This window comes from Elgaria multicarinata, chromosome 5 (genome assembly GCF_023053635.1).
Source record: "Elgaria multicarinata webbii isolate HBS135686 ecotype San Diego chromosome 5, rElgMul1.1.pri, whole genome shotgun sequence".
NCBI classification, from domain to species: Eukaryota; Metazoa; Chordata; class Lepidosauria; order Squamata; family Anguidae; genus Elgaria; species Elgaria multicarinata.
Window position 1 is genome coordinate 20707866 of NC_086175.1, and position 20662 is coordinate 20728527.

Genomic DNA, 20662 nt, shown 5'->3' on the forward strand with positions numbered 1-20662 from the left:
TTCAGGAGACACAAGGAGCCTGGAAGGTACCAAGAAAGGTGTCCGTGGGAACAGTGGTGTCCATTAGCACCCCATTGGAAATCCTAAGGCTATTATTACAGTTCACACACACACACACACACCCCACAATTTTACACCATATTCTGGGATAACTTCTTAAATATTATGTTACATGTCAAGCTTCTTGTGTGAAAAAACAAAGCAAAAATGCTGATGTGATTGAAAAGCGCCAAGTCTGTAGGCATTCTACTCCTACACTAGCCTACCTTCCAGGGCTATTGTAACATGTGAACACTCTAAAAATGAAATGTAAATGCTATCATCACTGCTCCCACCATTTATATCAAAGCTGCATCTGGGTATGCAGAGAACATGTGTCTAGGAAGGTGTATTTTAGTATTCATGTTTTGTGTTGAATAGGTTTATGGAAGAAAATGGCATAGTATAGCAGGAAATAGCAGGAAATAGCCCTAATCATTATCTCAATGGGAATTTTCCTCAGTATGAAAGCTACTTGTAGTAAGTAGAAAATTCCAAAGTAAAGTATACTCCACTGCCCCCAATTCAGCAGGTGAGAACAGAAGTACATCCACATCATAATGTTCATCTGAGTCCAACTGAACGTGATGTGATTTACATACACATCCCCATTCACAACTTGATGTGAATGGAAATGTGCTTCCATGTCACAAGAACTGGATCAGGGGATATATGTTTTCATCAGATATTGCATAAATAGCAGATACAATCCAGCTGACTTTAAGCATTTTTAAGCTCTAGAGAGAGATTTCCATGGGAGAGAGAAATACATGCTCTCTTCAAATACTTAAAAGGTTGTCACACAGAGGAGAGCCATGATCTCTTCTCGATCCTTCCAGAGTGCAGGACACGGAATAATGGGCTCAAGTTACAGGAAGCCAGATTCCGGCTGGAGATCAGGAAAAACTTCCTGACTGTTAGCGCAGTATGACAATGGAACCAGTTACCTAGGGAGGTTGTGGGCTCTCCCACACTAGAGGCATTCAAGAGGCAGCTGGACAACCATCTGTCAGGGATGCTTTAGGGTGGATTCCTGCATTGATCAGTGGGTTGGACTTGATGGCCTTATAGGCCCCTTACAACTCTACTATTCTATGATTCTATGATTCTACATACTTCTTCTGAACAACATGAGAGGGATATCAACAAGAAACATAGGTAGGTAGTGAGGATTGCTTACAAAAATGCTTATGGCAACAGCCTGGAGAAAAATATGAAGAAACCAGCCATAGACGAATCAAAGAGAAGAAGGTGGTACCTGATGATATCATGTGAAATCCAGCATTTAAGCAACTCTGGCTAGGTGGGAACGTTGGCAGCCATTTATTACATTCCTGAACAGAATTCAGCTAGAAGATGCTGTAAGTTCACAACTATTAGAATTAATACATTATCCATAATAAGAGATAATTTGCTAACTCATTGGTTCTTACGTATATTTTTGTATGTTTAATTTGCTATCTTTGGAACGTAAATCATCATTTAACTTTATATTTAAACATTTAACTTTAATCCACATAATAGATTGTGCCAAATATGTTTATAACCTTATTCAAATACAAATGACCTACCTCGTGGAATGACATGGTGCCATTGCAGTTTCTAATTAAGCTACTAATAAGCAAATTCAGCTGTCAGAAATATGATGTATTGACTGCACATAATTGGATTCATGTAGTGCACCAACAACAACGACTGGAAGGCATCACACTGATTTGCTGGTGTTTCCCCCCATCTTAGCTGACTTTATACCTGACTTTGCTTGAGAAGGGAATCTTAACTGTGCTGCCCTTTCTGGGGGATTTAGTGAGGTAGAAAAATCATTTACGAAATATAGGATAAGACCACAACACTCAGGGGCCTAAAGATAACATGTGATAGAAGGAAACGTTTTGAAGCGAAAGTGGTGGTCTCCTAAATCACTGCTATTGCTCTGTCAGTTTCCAATTACTCCAACTAGCCTTTTCCCCCCTTATCAGCTGGCAGATGAAAAGCCATCCACCCTCTGCACAACCTGAGACTTCCAGGACATATTTCCAGCCAAGCAAGTGTCCATGGCTGAAAACGGCAGGCCTGAGTTGAGCTGCCCCAACCTCCCTCCCTAAAACTCTAGTATTTCTTACCCATGTTGTGATGGACAGGGGTTGTTCAATTCCTGGCCCCACATCATTGGCTGCTGCCGGCCAGGTGATGAGAAAACATGGAGCACATTGGCCTGGTTCAGACAACACTCTGGGCTTTGTGGTTAGCTTAACCATGTTCAGCTGTGGTTAATGCTAACCACATACGGAATGCTTGCAGACAACACTTTCAACCCTTTTGTGGTTACGTTTTCCCTAGTGAGCCTACCCATGGTTAACAGGGCAGATGGTTAGGGAAAACGCGTGTCAGACAACACTGTAAACCATAGTTAAGCATTCCGTTAACCATTTTGTGGTTAAGCAGCATGGTTTAGCGTGTTGTCTGAATGGAGTCACTGAGTTTACAATACTAGATAATTACAGAGGTAAGGGGGGTAAGATGTGAGGCTGTTTTGTTTGGCGGTAAACATGCAATCTGTATGAAGTTCTAGTTTGGGCCTAAGTTGTTCTATGTAGAGTTAATTGAAAGATGATGGCTTGTATCCAATATTAGTCTAACTGAAGCTCCGTTCATTTCAAGTGGCCTACTCTAAGTCGGACTGACGTTGGATAAAGCCCTATGTGACATTGGTTTCTACATGGAGATGGTGGCAATATTTTTTAAAATTCAGAGGCAGCAGGAGAGCATGCAGTCAGTGTACCTCTCGCTCTGATTTTCCACCAGCTCCTTTGCCTTTTCCCTCACTGGCCACACAAGCAAGACTTCCATTTTCCCTCCACAGCAGGTGGAGAAGGAGGGCAGTAAAGTGGACCATTGGAAGGTTGGAGGAGGGCATGCCATGGCTATATTCTCTCCCATGAGCTTTGAACTTTTAAAAATGGAAGCAATCCGGCAGGATTTCAAAGGAAGGCTCAAAGGAAAATATTCCCCACTCTATCTGTTTTTATTATATTAGAACATATGGTGATAAAAGCCATCCATATTAATGCCTTCCATATTCCCAAATGCAGACGAGTCAATGCTCTTTAACTTTCAGAAGCAAAAAACACTGCTGGGCCTTCAGCCAGGGTGGAAAAGGGGGTCCCTTTTGGGAACTTCTCTGCCTACTTCCGAAGTGTACATACCAATTCCAACTTCTTAGTGATGAAGGGTAGACACACAGAATACGCTGAAATCGAAATCCATGTAATAGTAGTAGTAATACTTCTAGGCCGAGCCTTGGCATTCAATTATATAAAGTTTTGAGGCAGGGCTTAGCCTCAAATTACACCCCTTATTTGTTATTTGAACAACTTGCAGCTTTGAAATTGCCTCCAAAGTGAGAAACAGAAAGTTATTTCTTCCCCTGTTTGAGTCTACTTTTCAAAAATATTCTGTTTGAATTCAGACAACAAACGTTTTGCATAAATAGGAACCAAGCTCACAGAGAGAGACAAAGAGAGAGAGAGAGGGAGAAATGTGTAAAATGTATTGAAATAATACTTGCTCTCTCTCTCTCTCTCTCTCTCTCTTCAACTGTAGGCACCAGCGTTGTAATTTAAGATAAGCAACTGGGATTTTATATGGGCAGTTAGCCCCCCCACACAAAAAAATGTGTATGGGCTAATATGTTTTGCAAACTTAAATGCAAGGCCGCACTAAACACATCATGATAGATTTTATATGGGATGTTTCAAATGGGAGAAAATTTACTTACTGCAATGAAGAACACAGATAAATAGAAGCAAATCTTCCTTCCTGAATAATGAGAGGGGGTGGGGGGAAGAGACTATGAACTACTTGGGCTATTCTTTTCCCCTAAATTAATAATGGCAGTATTAGAGTACCAATCAAGAGCAAAGCACCATTGTTTTAATAAACTACACAAATAGGGGAATAAGTAGTTCAATGGCAAGCAGCCACCGTCTATAATATCTAGAGGATGGAGAGTTGGGGTTGGAGTCACAAGAAGTAGGTTTAAGTCCCCCCTGCAGCTGTAGACTCATTAGGTGAACTGAAGAACATCCCTATTACTCTCGCTCCCAGTTCTAATGACCTGCCTGAATAAAAATTGGAGGGATGAGCAATTTTATACCAGCATTTTACCATTTTTTTAAGAAGGGTTGTTAGTCATTTAGGGTAAGATTTTTAATATATTATTTTCCTTTTTATAATTGTACACAGATGTTTACATATGACCATATGAAGTTGCCTGAGACGAAGTCAGGTGATTAATCCATCTAGCCTACTATTGCCTACTTGAGCCTTCCCCAATCTGGTGCCCTCCAGATGCGTTGGACTATACCAGGATGGGGTAGGCTGGTCTACATTGCATCTCTCCAAAAGCCTTTCTCAGCCCTCCTGCCTGAGGCCTTTTTCATTTGAGATGCTAAAGATTCAACTTGGGACTTTCTGTAGGCAAATCATGTGCACTATCATTGAACTATGGCCACTCCCCAGAACTGAAACTCTGATGCATGAAAATCCATAGATTAAAAGGCAGTTACCATGGAAGCTATACGACAGCGCCATGTAATTTTGGGATCTAGATGTTAGCAGAGCAGAATGGGCAGAAGCCATGTAGCTTCCATGGTGCTGTGATAACATATGAATTGGCCCCAAGTAATTCAGCCACAAGTGCTTACTCGCATGTGTGAATGAACCATCACAAAGCAAATACCAGAGAGAGCTTTCATGTCAACTCACCCCACTGCAAACACAATGCTTTTCACGTCATACATTACTTTATTTATTACATTTCTATACCGCCCAATAGCTGGAGCTCTCTGGGCGGTTCACAAAAATTAAAAACATTCAAAGTATAAAACAACAGTATAAAACCATACTATAAAATACAATATAAAAGCTCAACCAGATAAAAACAGCAGCAATGCAAAATTACAAATTTAAAACACCAAGTTAAAATTTATTGATAGACTGTTAAAATGCTGGAAGAATAAAAAGGTCTTCACCTGGCGTCTAAAAGCATATAATGTAGGTGCCAAGCGAACCTCCTTAGGGAGCTCATTCCACAGCCTGGGTGCCACAGCAGAGAAGGCCGTCCTCCTGGTAGCCACCTGCCTCACTTCCTTTGGCAGGGGCTTGCGGAGAAGGACCCCTGAGGATGACCTTAGGATCCGGGCAGGTACATACAGGAGGAGGCGTTCCTTCAGACAGCCTGGCCCCAAGCCGTTCAGAGTTTTAAATGTCAATACCAGCACTGTGAATCGGGCCCAGACTTGGACTGGCAGCCAATGAAGCTGGAAAAGGACAGCCGTGATGTGGTCTCGTTGGCCAGTCCCTGTTAGTAACCGTGCTGCCCTGTTTTGTACCAGTTGAAGTTTCCGGACCGTTTTCAAAGGCAGCCCCACGTATAACGCATTGCAGTAATCCAAATGAGAGGTTATCAGAGCATGGATAACTGTAGCTAGGCTATCTCTGTCCAGATAAGGGTGCAGTTGGTATATCAGCCTAAGCTGATAAAAGGTGCTCTTTGTCACTGAGTTCACCTGTGCCTCAAGTGACAGTTCTGGATCTAAGAGCACCCCCAAACCACGGACCTGATCCTTTAGGGGGAGTGCAACCCCATCCAGGACAGGGCAAACATCACCTCGCCGGACAGATGAACCACCCGCTAACAGTATCTCCGTCTTGTCTGGATTGAGACTCAGTTTATTAGCCCTCATCCAGTCCATTACCGTGCCTAGGCACTGGTTCAGAACAGCCACTGTTACGTGACAAGAGGTGTCGCAAAAGCATTTCAGTCACTGCCTCTCTCTCAGCCCATACAGATAACCAAATTACAGTGATGTAACGTTCTCACCGCACCATAGATTGTCTGTCTGCATTACAAGCCAAGGAGAATTTTACATGTAGAGGTGTGGTAAAATGGTTCCCAGTAACCATCCCCTGTAGAGCTGAAGGCAATATGTGACTGCTTTTCCACATGGCCAGAACGACCGTGAGGAAAGTTTCTAAGGAGCTACGACTCCGCAGCTATTCATATGAAACTACCGTTACTTCTTCAAAAAGGCATAGTCTGAAGTGGTACTGACCTGTACCATGTCGTTTTACACATGGGGATTTATATTTCATTAAAGAAAGCTAGAATGTTTTGACAAAGGGGCACATTTTTTAAGGTGGGGCAGTCTCTAAACCAGCAGCTCCTCTATGTGCGCACATATTTTTTTCAATGCATGAGGCCGAATCTGCAATATTTTTATTCATTCTCAAGAATTCAGCAGCAGCCAGGGCTTTATTAAAAAAAAAAAGTGTGTTTGTGGGGGGAAGCTATTATCAGGATTATATCACTGAAACTTGAAATCCTGGAGAGCTTGAATGTCAACATTTTTATGACTACTACTGCACCAGACATCCTGAATTATAATGATTCCAAGGCAGCTTAATGCTTAATACATCTTTGTGGACATCCCTAGCAGCTACCAAAGATGATTAATTCCCATAAACTGCCTTGGCATTATAGAACGGAAGCAAATCTCATCCTATATTTGGAATAAACTCCCACACTCAAGGTGGGTGTGACAGCATTTTGTCATGACATAAATTTACTCTGAAGCAAAAGTATTAAAAAACAAACACCATAATGCCAAACAGTGAAAATCAAAGGAAGGAGGGTGGAGGCTTGTTTTTAAAGCTCTGTGAGAAACCTTCCTGTTCCTTGGGCTTGTGAACATAACCTGTTGAGGGTGAAGCATTGCCAAACGATGGGAAAGAACCAAATGACTGAGAGTGGAAGTGAGGATGAAGATGATCGGAGTATCCATTTTTCCTAAATTGGGGGTTCCCAAACTTTTCGACGTCTGGAGCACAGTTTTTATTCTGGATTCAAACCAGAGGCAAACGTCACCCTTACATTCAGATGTATGCATAACATATACATTTTCTCAGTCAGCTTCCAGAACAACATTCTCTTTACAGATGCAAGATAGCCCAGGTAACATGAGACCATTCAGGCTTTCCTCAACTGGGTAGGGTAAATGCATGAGGAGAGACAGCGCACACTAACCCCGCCCCCTCCGGTGTAGCATTCATCTCCCTCTACTCATGGAGGGTGACAGTCCAAAGAGGAGAGTCTATTGTATCTGTCGGAAAATCAACTTTCTGAATCTTGCAGAGGGTCTCCACTGACATTCAGAAAGTTGTTCTCCATTAGCAGAGGGCAATGAATGCCAAAGCAAAGGTGGTGGGGCTGAGGCATTCCTCTCTTCACAAGTTCACTCTACCCAGTTTAGGAATTCCTGAACCGGGCAATGGCCTCCCAGCATTCTCTTCTTTGTTCTGTCAGGAATTATGGACAGAACCAGGGACTACTAGTTCACCCTCTCTCTGGCTGATGTCCCTGCCCTCTTACTGACAGAGAAAGGGGATCAATGCTACGCTTGGCCTCCCAAAATGAAATGGTCCTAATTTGTAGGCAGCATTCAAAACATAGTTTCCTTGTTTGGCTGTCATGGCTAACTGTGGTTTAAGAAATCAGGAATTCTTTGCCGAAGCTGGCCACCTGAGAAGGGGAGGAAAAGGAGCCATTTTGTGAAAACCCCGACAACACTCACTCACAATTCTAAATATGCCCATTGGCCCAAAAAGGTTGGGGTCCCCTGACCTAACAGATTGTTCTAAAAAAAACCCTACATTAATAAATACAAGAACTACAATGCATGTTTAGTGCTTGTTCTTTAATGTAAGGTAATCATGAAGGTGGTGCAGTGGTTTCCAAGTCATGTTCCAGGAAACTTTATCAGGAGTTTCTTAATAAGAAAATCAGTAAAGAACAGACAACCTTCCCTAAAAGACATATGGGACCACCACTAGCAATCGTCCTCTATAACATATAGCCGCAGGAGAGTGCTGGGTGGGGGATTCTGGGGTGCCACAGCAGTTCACATATCAGTGATGATTCCCCACCCAGGGCTGACCAGCATTCATAGTGAACTTAATGTGCACCTAAAACATGCCCCTGGGAACATGCACAGGCAGGGCTGGGTGGAGGGGGGGCAGTTGGTATGGGCCTACAATTCTGAGGGGGCCTGCTCCGAGTCCCCCTGGCAGAGGCAAAGATGTCTTATATACATTTTGAATAAAAGTGCTTGCCATTACCTTTTTTTATAAATCGTTCTAGTTCATATGTATTTAGAACTAATTAAAAATCACCTAATGAGCAGTTTGAAATGGGGCCTACATTTCCCATCTGGCCTGGGCCTATTACCAGCTTTGCCCGGCCCTGTGCACAGGGGCCCTTTGGGGGCACGCCAATATAGCACGCCAATTTTTTCTGGAAGTAAAAGGGTTTAAAACCACAGGTATAGTAGATAACAATCATCTATCAGCATCTTAGTGGTAGTTTTTTTTACGGGCGGGGGAGATAAACCACATTGTTCTAGAAAAATGAAGGCATCATTGCATCGCTGGGCAAAACAATGCAGAAAAAAAGATAACATTAAATGTACTCCTTAGCATTTCAAACAAATACAGACAGACATAAAATACTACAAACTAAGCCCAGTGAGACTAGATATTGTGCAGAGGTTTATTTAATATACCTCAGAGCAGCTGTGTAGGGAAACAAACGAAAAACAACAACAACAACCCTATTTTACAACTCAAGCAAATGTGTTTCTTGCAGAAAACATGTAACTTCTCATAAGCTTCATAATAAAGTTCCCACAATACAGAGTGAAAATACAAGGGCTCCCCACCCCCAATTCCCCCACCCCCATTTCCATTAAAGGTCATTATGAATGGTTTTCTGCTCTTCGAAAAATGCTCCGAGATCACCAATCAACTTTTAAATCAAAACAGCTTGCTTTCTGATAGGGGCAGCAAAACTGGTCGATTTATTCCATAAAACTTTATGTACACAGCAGCAGCAGCATCCATGAACTTAATGATCATAATATAGAGTCTATGGAGTAATTTTTATTACAATTTATAGCGAGATTGCACATACTCCACAGTTTTCAGGCTTTATTGAGATTTTATGGGACTGTGCAGCTTAAGCAGTTAACTGTATGCTCTTGTTCGCTCTGGGGAAGGTTGGGCTAATTTCTACACAACCTGTATTTTGCTACTAATCTACCATAGGCTGTTAATTATGCTGTCCAATCAAAGTCATTATTTATAGTAATTTCGCCAGTAAAATAATTTGTTATGGGTGCACAGGATTAATAACAGCTACACACTTCCAAAGAAAAAGTGAAATCCTGCATATAATTCAGATGTTCATCTATGAAGATAGTTCCTTTGTTCATAGCAAAAACTTGAACCCCTTTTTCTTTTGAACTGAACACTGTAGAACTCACACTCATTTACAGGAAATCGATTTCTTGAGAGTGTTAAGACCTAAATCACATCAAGTATCTAATATATAACTGATTCACCATCCGACATAAAACAAAGCTGAGGTGGGGGGGAAGCAATTACAGATTTGAACAACACAGGACATAGTTTTCTAAGCTAAGGTTTCTAACCCAAGATATACAATATCTAAAAGTGACCTTGTCCACAGAATTCCTCCTGTTCCAAAGCCTGGGTGGATGTTTTTGCAGCCAAACAAGTCTTAACTTCAGCTCACAAAGCTGGACTTTTGTGAATATTCCATGACAAACACTTAAGAATATCAGAAAAAATGCTGCTGGATCATACCAAAGGCCTATCTAGTCCAGCATTCTGTTCTCACAGTGGCCAAACAGCTGCTTGTGGGAAGACCACACGTAGGACATGAGTGCAATTGCACCGTTCCAATCCTGTTCCCCAGCAACTGGCATACAGAGAGGCATACTACGTCTGATACTGGGGATAATATATAGCCATCACGACTTGTAGCCATTATTTAACTCAGCACAATACATATCTCTAAACATTCTATGACAGCCTTCCCCAACCTGGTGTCTTGGATTACAACTTCCATCATTCCCAGCATGATTATAACTCCCAGCATGTCTATGGACCTCACTGGCTGGAGATGATGGATGATGGGGTTTGTAGTCCAACAAACCTGGAGGACAGCAGGTTGGGGAAGGCAGTTCTATGACATCACATGATCTGGCCCGATAGGTACCAAACGGCTTTCCAGAACTAGAAAATTCCTTATTGCACTGTAATTCCTTATTCTTCTAAAAAGAGTTCCCAGTTTGAACAGTGGGTATATTTTGTCCTCTGCCAGTATTTTAGCTCTTTTCTTCTGGATGGAGATGCCTCTTTTTCTTTGGTTATTCAACCATATACAATAATGTGACAATTCACTGTATTTCACAAATCACTGCCATTTTGGTTTTTCCTGTGAGTAAACTGGCAAACTATCAAAATGTGTTTTTCTAGAATGATTTTTTATTTCTGTCACACAATGCAGCAAGCAGGAATCTCATCATGCACAGAGTTAAACAAGGGCATAGCAGAGGGAGCTTTTATGCAGCCTATTCTGCCCTAAAAGTATTCTTCAAAGTAAATCAAATATATATGGACAGCAATAAGAAATACATTTTCCCTGAAAGAAAAACACATCTAGACAAACCTGTTAATATACAGGCTGATTTTTATGAAGCACTCCTGGGAGGTTGTTAATAAAGTATCTTGCATCTGAATTTCAGAACTGCTTCCCTGTGGTGTGACCCTCCTGATCTCAGCACGGATGTAAATATTGAAACCACATAGCCAGGGCCAACCACACAGGTCTTTCCTACCAGAGCAACACCTACCTTCTGCATTCAACTGGTTTCGTTCTTTTATCTGATCTCTCTCATATACAATTCATGGCTTGTAGGCTACAATCAGCTTGGGGGATCCCAAGTTGCACAGGCAACCTTTAGTTCAGACACCAAGACATACAATATAGGCTTACATAATACTTTCATCATTGCCATCACTGTGAGTAAGCCTGTGTGGCGGAGCGGATTCAGTACTGGGCTAGGAAGACCCAGCTTCAAATAGTAGCTCAGCTCAATGGATGCGTGAGACTTGGACTCCCTGGTGTGGATTCTGTATCGGACTCAGAGGCTGAAGAAGAAGACCAGCCAAGGCAGGGAGCGGGTTTGGAAATTCTCCAACACTCTCCAGGAGTCAGGGAGGAATCCTCCCAGGAGCTTATCAAACAGGAGGCCCCCATCTCCCCTGCCTCCCTGGGAACTCAGTCTTTGTTGGAGGGGAAGGGAGCATCGGAAGTGATAGACTCCAGAGTACACCGCGGTCAAGCAGATGGAGTTGAGAGGAAGTGTGGGAGGCGGTCCACCAGACTAGCCACACGGCAGAGGTTACAGCTTGAAGATCCTCCCTGAAAGAGGGGTCTGGTAAAAGCCTGTCGGGCATGGCGGGAAACTATCAATTTTAGTTGATAGGCATCTGCCTTGCTTTGTTAGGCTAATTAAGCTTAGAAGATACCTCCTAGCATTCATGATATAAATGGAATAAATAAATATAAGGAAAATGCTTGTGAGTGCACATAACATGGACCTGATTCTACAATTGCAGTGCTTCAACTTGCCTCTGCTTATTTCCTTCCACCAAGACAGATGAAAGTTGGACTCGATGGCCTTATAGGCCCCTTCCAACTCTACTATTCTATGATTCTATGAAAGAAAAGCAAACTGAGGAGAATAAACTCTACTGGTGATGATCTTGGCATCTGCTTGCCTCCACCAGTGTAGAATCCATCACCAGGAGCAATCTAAACCTTCTGTTTGCATTGGTTTTTACACACACACACACACACACACACACACACACACACACACAAATACACCTTTTCCCCAATATACCAATTTTCTCAGGGGAATATTGGGTGAAATGTACAATAATCATTGCCAGTAGCAAAAACTGCAAATTGATTTAATGTAATAACTAGAACTGTGAGCTGGGAAGTCACCAGTTCAAATCCCATTTCAGCCATGACCCCACGAAGTAGGCTTTTGGGAAGCCACTATCTCTCTACCACAGCAGTACGAGCAGAACCACTGTGGAAGTGTCCCCCCTACCCACAACTCACAAAAGACAGTCCAATAGGACACCATGGTCAATGTTATCAAAAGCCACTGGGAGACTGAGCAAGAGTAAAAGGGCTGTACCTCTGTTACCCCTTTCCTCATAAAGCTCAACCATCAGGGAAGCCAAAAGGAATTCAATACTAAAACCAGGTCTGAACCCAAGCTGAAATGTGTCTAGAAGATGTTTTCTCCAAGGGTGCCTTGAGTTGGATCACCACCACTCTCTTTGAGTACCTTCCTCAAGATGGGGGCATTAGCAACTGGGTGACAGCTGTCTAATACTTCTGGGTCCAGAGTGGGCTTCTTCAGGGCTGGCAATTAAGTTAGGCAATTGTCCAGAAATGTTTAAGCCAGCTGTCCCCAACATGGTACCATCCAGATGCGTCAGTCTACAATTCTCATCAGCCAACACCAGCATGGCCAATGGACATGTTGGTTACGGATAATGTAAGTTGTAGTCAAATACATCTGGAGGTCACCAGATTGTGGAAGGTACTCTAAGGGGTTGTTTGGGCTCTTCTGCTATTTAATTACTTTCTGAAAGCTCACTGGCAGTTCTCTCAGGGCACATGTGTGTGCTTAGAAGGTACAAATCTTCTACGATCCTATTTTAACATCAGCATTATTTAGCTTGAGATCACAAGGAATGTATGTCATCTCTGCCTGTAGAACATATTGCTCCAATTCAGACAAGCCCAGGAGCTGAGGAGGGAAATAAATCCTTAAGATTTATGAATGGATCCATTAAAATACACAACTGCCTTTTACTAGAGTCGAATGCAGCAATATATAACAATATTATGACAGAAATAAATGCTAAAGCAAAGGAAAAATCCTTCGGAGTTTATTTGTCGGTGGTTTTTTTTTTCATGGATCTCTTAGGACCGAACTAGATGTGATCATGATCTGACCATAGGGTTGTGATCAAAAACCTACTTCTCATTTTCTCATCTTTCCATGTAATGTTGAGTTATGTAAATGAGGAATGGGCAGAAGGTAGACGTCCAGATGCTTTCGACTTCAATTCCCAACATTCCTGATAACTGGCCATGCAGGCAGGATCTTCTGGGAGTTGAAGTCCAAAACATCTGGAGTTCTGCCTTCTAACCATCCCTGATGTAAATATGTGACATGACATGATGGTGTGCATTTCCTCATTCTTTATCATTGGCTGCTGTTGGGGTTATGTGGGAGGAAGGAATGCATACGTAATGATGTCATGTTATCCATCTCCCAAACTTAACAAGACTGTTCCAACGTTCCCACCCCTGCATACACTGTACACACAGGGAAGAAGCAGGACCCCACTGACTGCCACTGTGTCTGATGCACTTAGCTGGGGGTTGGACTCGATGGCCTTATAGGCCCCATCCAACTCTACTATTCTATGATTCTATGTCCACACACCTGGCAATCTCAACCCCAATACTCACATGCCTACCAGCTCTTTACCCCAATGTCTACCACATTTGGTGGAATATCAAAGAGCTATATAAAAGTTGGGAGCATCCGTCTGATCAGGAATGCTGCCTTATAAGGGTTCCTTATCTGGTGGAGCGCCTATATGTACAGGTTCCTTTTCTGGCATTCTGCTGAACGCATGGACACTGGGGTGGGTGGGTCATGGGGTGCAGCCCTACTTCCTCTTGCACATGTTCAGATGCATGAACAGGACTAATGGTATAGGGAGAAAAAAGGGGGAATTATCAGTGGCAACGCCAATATCAGCATCATGCCTAGTTACTCCCTCAATTAAGAGGCATTTTAAAGTTCTAGGGAAGACTACTAAATGTGGAAAGTGATCCCCTGAGGTTAACGTCACCGTGATCCTTTCCAGAAACACTTTATGTGCAATAAAGGCTAATCTACAGTGATCCTTCTGATGGAATCTCATTGGTTCAACTCTTGCCCGTTACTCATCCTGCCCTGTAGACCATCTCAAACCCCACACGCCACCTGTTGTGCACTTCAGACACTTTCCCCACATTGAGGGACAAACCAACAGTTGAAAGCAACAAAAGCCCTCAGAATGTTCTCTGCTGCTTGCTCCAACGTTCAAGCAGTCCTTGAGTGACTAGTGGGCAGAGCCATTGCTACTAGTCCCCCAGACTTTGTTCAGTTGAAAATATGCTCCCTGTTTAAAATTACTATCTGGTCAGGCATTTAGGGCTTTGCTAGACAAGGGGTCCCCCAGGGTAATGGGCTCCACTTGTAGCCCGGTATTTGCAGTCCCGGGTTGAGCCTGCAACCGCAGAAGGTCTAGCCTGTTCCATGGCTTTTCCCGGCTATGCGGCTTACTCACACGGGGCAGGGGGAGAGATTGTGGTCGGGGCGGGGGGATTGCGGCCGGGGGGAGATTGGGGCCAGGGGGGAGCGGGGAAACCTTTTTTTTAAAAAAAACCCTTACCTTTGTCGATCGTGCGCTCCTGCGCACCCAGCCCTTTAAAAATGAAAAAAAAAATGGCAGACACGACGGGGCTTTCCTTTAGCCCGTCACATCTGACATATAGACTGGGGCGACAGCCCGTGCTAGCTGCAGCGTGGGCTTGCCCCTCCTCCTAACCGGACTTTCAGGTAGGCCTAGCAAAGACCTTAGTGTTCAAACACTTGACACACATTATCTCACATTAACAAACCTTACTACAAGATAGCCCTGTATTATTAGCCCCATACTGCAAATTCAGAGAGGTATGGGAGCTCAAACTAAGAAATAGAGGTTATCTAATATCCCCTGGTAAATTCCTGGCAATGCCAGAATTTGAATTGGGGTCTTCACGCTTGGAAATTGACAAAAAGACACGGTACTATACTAGCTCTCTGGCTTAAATACGCCTAATATTTTTCCAGGTTTCTCCACATAAGTGGCCCAAGGGCAGTTAATGAGTATTCATCTTCAGTTGTTTTCCGAAATTTCTACATATAAAATAGGACTAAAAGGCTATGGTCCGTTGGGTGTTCTACCACGATCCAGCAACTATTTGGCTTCGTTTTCCTTCTGTGCAACTACATTTCGCATGACGGTATCTTACCTTTGACATGATTTCTCCCATCCTCCAGTAGCGGTACTACTATAGTGTTGTTCACATTCCCTGGTGATCTCACAGCAGTGTAGACCACAGGTACCGACTGCACCACCACCGGAATGCGGTGTACATGACTCATTTTGTTGGTCTGTAGGTTCATAGGGCTTGAAGGTGGTACTGGATGGATTATGTGCAAAAACTGCTGCCCTCCAACACCTGACGCAGATGCCACAAGTGGGCCTGGAGTTAATACTGATGGTGCAGACGCTGCTGAAGATACTGACGTTATTACTGTTGGTGATGAGGCTGGCCGACTAGAAGACGTTGAAGTAGAAGAAGGAGAAGATGCTGATGCAGTGATGGACACTGGCGAAGATGAAGCAGCAATAGGGGATGATCGGGCTTTGTTTATTGACAAGTCCACTGGCTCAGTTTGTGTTTGGAAATGATCTGTGGGCAAGGAGTCTTCTTCTGGATCTGCCTTCATGCTGTTCAGCAACAGGGGTACAGCTTCCATATCGGGATAACTGTGAGCGTTTGGAGACTGGAGGGGAGGAAAGGAAAACAGATCATTACCATTTAGGAACGAATGTTCAACACTGGGTTGATAACAGTTTATACATTCATTTTAAGTACCTCGATTGGAGCAAAAGGAGACAGGTACGGAAATGTTGGTACCTCAAGCAGTGTCAGCACCCAGCATGGGGGAGCAAATGTTGGGGGTCTATGTATCCTTTTTACTGGTTTTCCAACATTTTTAGTAGGCCAGTGGACTGGGAGCACTCAGCCTGATGCTGTGAGCCAAAGCACCTGGTGAGACAGCAGCCACCTTCATTTCCCTAGAAGACCTCTGAGCACTGCCCCAGAACAAAGGATGAGTCCTGCTGGCCTGCCCCCTAATAACAATTTGGGAAGGAAAGAAAGAAAAAGTGATGCCGATCTCTGCTGCTTACCAGGAGGGTACCTTGGTGACGCTTGCCCAGGGCCCTACATAAACTTGACACCTCAAGTCAGAAGCCAGTATCTACATTTTTGAACAAGTTGGGTCCCCTGCTTCGTATTTCATGGATAGAGCTTGTGTGAACCAGCTCTTTACTTGCTATTATTAAATGTTTCTGTTCTGCTATTAAATGTTTCTGTTCTTTATTACATTAGAATCTACTTATGCAAACACGGATTACCAGAAAGTTTTAATGATCCAAATGCTTTCTTGTAACTCCATATGAACGTAAACTGTCTTGAAGATCACTCATCTGTGTGAATATTACCCTATTTCTTCGATTCTAAGACACACTTTTTTCCACATATAAACATCTCTAAAAATGGGGTGCATCTTAGAATCGCGGGTGCGTTTATTATTTCTTAGAATTAACTTTTTTTTTCTGTTGGTGGTACTGAAATTAGTATGTGTCTTACAATTGATGGTGTCTTAGAATTGAAGAAATACGGTATATGAATATTTCAAATGAAATAAGCCATTGCTAATTTATTTGTCAGTAACTTTTTTTGTATAAGTTTGCAATATTGCTTTTTTCTACCATCTTGCTATAAATGGATGCTGTTTTTATGGTGAAGCCATTTCTATTGTTGCATTGTAAATTAACACCCAAGGCACTGTTTCCCAACTCATCTTTACTCAGAGTTTCTTCTATCCTCCCTTATCCCATTGAACAGTTCATTCATTTCCCCTCTATCTGTACATCATGTTCCAAGCTGAATCACATCCTTCTATTCAGTGGGAGGTCAAACTTCTTTTTCAACCTTACAGCTGGTGACCATCAATCCTAAGTGAATATTTTGCAAGTTTTTAAGGCATTCTGCAAGAAATTTGAGGCCAGATTTTCATAAAAGAAAAACACAAGGCATGCTGCAATGACAAACCCCTTAAGAACTTTTCTACACAAAGCTATTAATCACTGTATCTACTTTCGGTTTTGTCAAAGAACTGAGATCCAGGCTCTACACAAAGAATTCTTCCTTTCCTGCTTTTCTGATATATAACCTCTAGATGGCACTGTGCTATTGCGGAATACTGCAATTACACAAATAGGAAAATACATTTTCTCTTGCTTTCAGAAATAACACCACATTTTCCCCCTCAAACCCCTCCCCCAGTACTCTTAAAAAACAGAAGTAAAACTAGAGGATCACAACATCATCTAAAGAACTCATAAACATCTGTAAGAAATCACAAGCCCACAATAAGTGCCTCGTGTAGAAAAGTTCTAAGCCTCAATGACTTAGATTCACTCCACAACAGCTCCAAAACAGACATGAAGTAGACATCAGCTGGGATTGGTTGTTGTTGTTGTTATTATTATTATTATTATTATTATTATTATTATTATTATTATTATCATTTATATACTGCCCCATAGCTGAAGCTCTCTGGGCGGTTCTTTAAGAAAGGTTCTGCACCTCAAGTTTCATTGCCCAACGTTTCAGTTGTGAACTGCCCAGAGAGCCTCAACTGTTGGGCAGTATTAAAATGTAATAAATAAATAAATATGAAGAACGAGGCTTTAAGTCATCATCACATAGTACAATCAAACAGTGAACCTGGGTATTGGAATAGAAGGTGTTAGGTCCAGGGGTTGACAGGCTTCAAGCTTGCGGCATCTATTTTGTTTTTCACAAGAGCCCCAAGATCCAACAGACATACAGTTAAGTTTAACAACAAAGAGTCTTGTGGTACCTTAAAGTCTAACAAATTTATTTTGGCATAAGCTTTTGTGGTCACTGTCTACTTTATCAGATGAATCTTTTAAGGTGTCACAAGTCCAGTCTCTTCGTTGTTTTTTGTGCATCTGATTGACAGGGCCGTCCCTCTGGAAATATTTAGAATTAAAGAATTCTGAGCTGAGGGATTTGCTTTGAGTACCAGGACTGAATAGAGCTTGCAATCCTTCCACGCAAAAATCCACTCCTGGCTTTATTTCTGCAGTAAAATTTTGGGCAGGAGGGAAGTTACTTTGTTGCTACTATTATTAAATACTTCAGAATCATAATCCTTTTTGATTTACTGCATATCACTCAGAGGATCTAGATGATGATGATGATGATTTATTCAATTTTTACCCCACTTGCCTACAAAAATACCCTGAGAAATAGCATTTCTCAAATGTACCTTATGCCTGCCCCTAAAGTACACAACAGAGTCTCTCTTTTCTCCATCTGAAGAATGCTATTGCACAGCCTTCCTCCTTCTTGAAAACGGTTCTTTCTCCATTCTGTATGTGATTCTGAGCCAATTGACTTCAATAGACATAACAATAATACAGCGTGTTTCAAGGGTTCAAATAGCTTCACATAAATCAGGCTTGCATGTGACCCACCAAGAAAAACTAACCCACTAGTTATATACATATCTTGTTTTTGATTACAAACTTTTAATATCAGTTTAGACTTGAGGATGACATTATTTTTGAATGCTACATGGAAAACTTGGAAGTTAGGATTCCTGTAGTCCCTAAGAGCCTAGCAATGATGTATTGCCAAGTACCAGAATCTACAAGCCTCAGATTATACAGTGACCTTGTCCCCTACCCCCCCCTCTCTCTCTCTCTCTCTCTCACACACACACACACGCACGCACGCACACACACACACACACACACACACACACATCATATTAATGGCTGGAACCAAAAGCAAAAGCCAGGACCTAATTAATGTTGTGATGGCTATGCTTATAGGGATGACCCAGTCTGTCCCGTTAAAGCCGCAATCTGGTCTGAAAAATATTATGCCATTGCCTTGTATCTTGTTAGGTCTAACACAGCTCAAAGGTTTGGAGCCAAGCTTACAGTAACTTTTGGAATGCCCATAAAACACCTAGAAAATGAATCCCATTATTTCAAATAAACTATGATCAATGGCCATTTGCCCATCTTAACTTTGGGTGTGGTGAACCTACATCACAAAACATTATATGCTGGCATCTCTGCTTTCACTAATTGGTACTAAGAAAAAATACAGTTAATGATACATATTTTCTCCCTTTTTTGCCCTCCTGAGAATAGCAAAAGAGGAAAAGCCTGTTTCATAAATTATCATTATTGGGTCAAAAATTAAAATGAGCATATCAACTATATCTGTAACTAGACAGATTTAAGCCTGATTCCCTAGAGACAAAGCTACAGCTACTCCTCATGTTGACATATGCTTCTTATGCCCAAATTACTTTGCAGTGCAAATTAGTACTGTCAAGCCTGAATATATTACAAATTAAAGGGGAGAAATTTATACTTCCTTTTTTTTCAACACAGAAAATAATATCTTTACTTTGAGTATACACATAATTGCATATTATAGACTTGAAATTTTAATGGGATAAAACCGAAAGCTGTGAAATGCAGCTGTTTTACCAAAATGATTTAGCGTCTCATGAATTGGCTTCAATAAATCATGCTCTTTATGACCCAATGCGATATAATATGATCATTTTCAAAGGAAAGCGGTGAGGAAAGGCTGAGAAAGCAAGCTGCTCTCTGACGTGATAGTACAGTTATCCAGAGGCCTACTGACTCGCTATTTTCCAGGGAGAAATCTCCACTTCTTAGGAGTCTCACTGGAGGTAATAGAATCGAGAGCTATTGTGTCCAGTCATTGACACCTTGTTATATGAATTTAACAGCACAATTCTGTTCATATCTTCTCAGAAGTAAGGCCCACTGAGTTCATTGGGACTTACTTGCATTAAGTGAGTATGGGACTGTAGTCTCAGCCTTCCACATTGAGCATATGGTCTGGTTCAGATGTCACAACCACCCAGGTTGGGCTTTTTTTAAAAAAACAACAACAACCTGGGTTGTGAATGAAGTAGGTGTGAGCAAAGCGTGATGGTTGGTTCCCTCTGCCTAATTGCTCCCACTGGGGATTAACAACCTAGGGAAATGGAAAGTGGGATTTCTCTTTCCCAACAAACCAGAAATCCCTCTTTGTATACCTTGCTTGCAGTGGGAGCAATCAGGCAGTGAAAGCCAGCATGTCCACTTGCTCCCACAAAACCAAAGTTTAGAATAATGAAATAAAAAAAACCACCTGCCCTGGGCTGTTGTGAGATGCAAATCCGGTCTATAAAAACTTAAATTAGGCATCCAATATAGAACAGTTACACTTAACTGCAATTCATGTGATTGCTTAAGGAGGCAATTATGAAGTGATAACCTTGCTAGGTTTGCTACTACTGGTAGGTATGGTATTCAAATAACAAATTTATTAAGAGACAAATTTGTATTTATTTATGCCAAATATTCTTTAACAAATTAATATACTCTACAAACAAATTACCAACACTCGCCTCGCTAAAAGCCCACAATGTTTCAATGCTGTTCAGAATCCTTTTGTTCCTCAGACTGCTTCTTCTCAGTGCTTCTCTTTTTATTTGTCCATGCTTCAATTTAATCTGACTGGCTGTGGCAAATCACATTCATTTTGTTTTCAGGCATCCATGGTGTTTTACACATCATATGTAGCATTGTGGTGTCATGTGGGTTGCTATAGTGAATTACATTAAATGGCAGATGAGGGCAAATGAAGCTG

General features: G+C 42.0%; 1 protein-coding gene across 4 annotated transcripts in view; it reads right to left on the reverse strand.

Annotated features, from left to right (window-relative positions):
• KLF12 (KLF transcription factor 12) overlaps positions 1–20662 on the reverse strand; it is a 248058-nt gene that overhangs the window by 94746 nt on the left and 132650 nt on the right. For all 4 annotated transcript variants that reach the window (XM_063126022.1, XM_063126021.1, XM_063126020.1 and 1 more), the window contains one exon: positions 15125–15662. In XM_063126022.1, the coding sequence (XP_062982092.1) occupies positions 15125–15662 (538 nt within the window). The remainder of the gene's footprint in view (positions 1–15124; positions 15663–20662) is intronic.